The sequence below is a fragment of the Nicotiana attenuata genome, chromosome 3, assembly GCF_001879085.1.
Source record: "Nicotiana attenuata strain UT chromosome 3, NIATTr2, whole genome shotgun sequence".
Lineage (NCBI taxonomy): Eukaryota > Viridiplantae > Streptophyta > Magnoliopsida > Solanales > Solanaceae > Nicotiana > Nicotiana attenuata.
This window is the reverse complement of record NC_031991.1, coordinates 71,856,447-71,860,075: the sequence shown is the minus strand read 5'-3', so window position 1 is coordinate 71,860,075 and position 3,629 is coordinate 71,856,447. Positions and strand designations below refer to the sequence as shown.

The 3,629-nt window shown below is 43.1% G+C and overlaps 1 protein-coding gene across 1 annotated transcript; it reads left to right on the top strand.

The window, feature by feature from the left end:
• On the top strand, positions 2,091–3,176 carry LOC109224493. The gene has a single exon (XM_019389069.1). The coding sequence runs from the start codon at positions 2,091–2,093 to the stop codon at positions 3,174–3,176; it is 1,086 nt and encodes a 361-aa protein (XP_019244614.1).

Below are 3,629 nucleotides of genomic sequence, written 5' to 3'. Positions count from 1 at the left end.
CAACTGGAATAGTCTGATCATGGGTAGTGGGGTCAAGTCGACTGCACACAAACGTCAACCACCCCCTAGCCTCAAAGTTAAAGGTCTTCCGAGAAATTTTGGTCCTTGCTTGCAAGCACTCTGGAACAGTACCCGGGATTGCCAGGTATGAAGCTAACCACGGACGAACCTCTTCGCCCATTGCCAACTTTTCATTGTAAAGGGTCTCATCTTCGTCATCGAACCCCAAGTATTCATTAAGTGCTTTCCCAGTAAATGCCACCTTTTTGTTCCGCACTTTGGTCACATTAGTGCCCTTCAAGATGTGGGCCACATTGCTATAGAACTCCTTGACCATATGCTCATTTGCCTTTACACATTCACTCCGAAAATGCGCCCAACCCACTCGAGTGTGAAACTGTCTATGCACATTTGGGTGTAGGGGAAGAAGGTCTCGCTCAACAAAAAAAGTGGAGTGGACCATTTGAAGTTGTATGTGTGACCCCATTTGGTGCTCTAGATTTGAAGAACAAAAATGGTGAAGTCTTTAGAGTGAATGGGCACCGTGTCAAGCATTATCTTGGTAAGTCTGATGATAGCCATGTGGTGGCTGTTGTTCATTTGAAATGATGAGATGGTAACCCGCGTCGTGCCGCGACGTTAAATCAGGCGCTTCTTGGGAGGCAACCCTTGTCTTTTTCTTCTTGTTTTCTTTGATTTTCTTTGTAGTTTAGGTTTGATTTTTGGACTAATTGGTTGTGAGATGTTGCAGGGATTGTGTTGATGCAGTGCAAAACATTTTGAAAAAAAAGTGAACAGTCTCTAAAGTTGCCAGTGCGGCCGCATTGCACTTTGTGCGGTCCGCACTGGTGAAAACCAAGTGAGGTGCTCTCTGAAGTTTGCCACCACGGCCGCATCCCATTTAGTGCGGACCTCCACGGTCGCGGTCTGCTTTGTGCGGACCGCGGAGGTTGCCTTCTCAGACTTCTCCCGAACAAACCCAGCGCGGTCCGCGGTCCATTTTGTGCGGCCGCGTTGGTAGGTAAGGCTGGGTCCCACTGCTTTTTCTATAAATAGACCTCAAGGGTCTCCTTTTACCCTTTTCGAACCCTAAGCTCTCAGAGACTAAAAATCATTGTTCATCTCCTCCTTTCCGCGTAATAGCTTATTTGCACTGTGTGTCTTCACTCCTTATCAATATCTGGTAATATTTCCTCCATTTTTGGTTGTTTAATTTTATATTTTCATTTTATTTTCATGCTCAGTAGCCCATAGCTTCTTTTTCTTCCCATTTGTCTTTAATTGTTAGCTTAGGTTAGTGTAAATATTGGTTTTTGTGTGTTTCGTGAACTTGTTGAACTGGGTAATTGAGTAGGGACAAACTATAGGTAAACACTTGAACAAATTTGCAAAAATTGGAAACCCTAACTCAGTGCCAGGATTGGACATCCACTGCGGACCGCGGTCGTGATTGTGCGGTCCGCGGTGGCTTCACCGCGGCCGCATTACCACTTTCCACGGACCGCGGTGATAAGATTCAGAGAGGTGTCCATAGTCCAGTGCGGCCGCACTCCATTTTGTGCGGTCCGCACTGGCCCACCGTGTCCGCGATACCTTTTTGTGCGGGCCGCGGTGGTGAGATTCAGAGAGTATGTTTGGGTGTCCTTATACTAGTCCGGCCGCACTCCTTTTTGTGCGGGCCGCGGTGCACTATTTCTGCAACCTTTTTCTGCAACTGCTGGCTTCTGTTTTGCAATTCATTTTCCATAACTGATTCACTGCCTGTGCTGATACTAACAAAGCTAGATATGTGTAATGGCAGAATAGCCTAAATGGCACCTGTACTTCACCCACTTTGTCATGCCGGTCCCCAAAGTTAGACATTTGCCAACTGAACACTTATACTCATTCAAAACGTGAATAATAAACACTTATCCAACGTGGCTTCCAGTGCGTGTATGACAATCGCATACACGTAGGACTCCACGTCAATAATTAGAAGACCATGTAGGCTCCAAGTCACACACCAAGAAGAACAAGTTAAATAGCAGCAGAAGGAGCTGGCATTAAAGAAAGCAAAGCTTTCAGAACTTCAAATAGCTTTGAACACAATGAAGCAATTCATCAAGCCTTCATCAGAAGTGCAACAGCAAAGCGTGGTGGACCCAAAACCACAAAAAGACAAGCAGGTTTTAGAAGAAAACTCAGCTTCAGCAACTTCGGGAACAAATGAAGTATCAGCATCTTCAGCAGAAGAAAAGGTCTCATGGGCCGATATGGTTGAACAAGAAGCTCAATCAACAAATATGGTAAATCTCCCCTACAGAGAGAAAAAATGGTATGTTCTTTTTAACACACCTAGAAAAGGAATCTACCAAGATTGGTCACAGATTACACCAATGATCAATGGTGTAAGTGGAGCAATCCACAAAAGCTTCGCAACCTTGGAAGGAGCCAAGAAGGCTTACGCAGAATTTCAGCAGATAGCTAAAATCAAGGCACCAGCGATACCGCCGGAACCAATTATTCCTACTCAACGGAAACTAGCAGTTGATCGACAACAGCTTTATGCTTCAATCAAGAAGAAAGAAGAAATGCCAAAAGCATTCAATTTCACAAAAGAAAGACGCAGTGAAGCAGTACAGGCCATTTTCGAATGGAAAGAAGGCGAGCAGCAGCTCAAGGGATCATATCCAACCTACTTCAAGAGTCAGGTTAAAGTGATATTACTACCAGAAGTAAATCTAGTTTTAGCCTATTCAATGTTTTTATTGGGTATGGTTAAACAAATTATTGTGTTTGATTCTTTTAAACACTTGGAGAATTTTCCTCCAAAAATGGTAGATTCTATCAAAAGACTCTGGGAAGTCACTCGAATAAGAACCTTATGTATCACTATAAGGTCATCTATCCCTTTGTTCGCAGAGGAAGATATTAGGGTTCCATCCCTAAGTGTCATTACAGTTACTCACTTCAACGGAAGACTCGATCCAATAGAAGTTCCAAAAGAATTGGATTTCTCAGAAGAAGCATTCTATTCCTCAGTTAAAGAAGTCTTTGAAAAATCTCAAAGTATTAATGATTACTCCAGGTTCAGAATCCTCTACAGGACGTCATCAACAATAATGTTCGGAGTTAGCCTCAACGAACTAACACAGAAGCATATTGATGGGCAACGAAGAATCACAGGAAAATAAAATTCTATTTTTTCACTGTTGAAGCTAACAAAGAAAGAAGAAGGCATCGGATTTGCTAAATTTAGCTTCTATAATGTTCAACAATAGAGAATAAGGTAGAAAGAAGAAGATGGTTGTTAAATAGGCTAATTTGTTACCTTTAGGGCTTTTTTAAATGTCTTCACACCCCTTACAAGCGTGTGAATCACGCACTGAAGCCACATATGACACACAGGATAAGCCACGTTGGATAAGCATTTATTATTCACGTTTTGAAGAGTATAATGTTCAGTTGGCAAATGTCTAACTTTGGGGACCGGCATGACAAAGTGGGTGAAGTACAGGTGCCATTTAGGCTATTCTGCCATGTGTAATTGCAGATAATGGTTAGACAACAAGGTGGCAAAGGAACAAAACAACCCGGGAGAGGTGATTCCTCCCGAGGGGGCAAAGGAAAGAAAGTAGTCAAACTCA

Bases quoted from the DNA above. Each gene is read 5' to 3' on its own strand.
- LOC109224493 (XM_019389069.1), top strand. From the start codon at position 2,091: ATGAAGCAATTCATCAAGCCTTCATCAGAAGTGCAACAGCAAAGCGTG.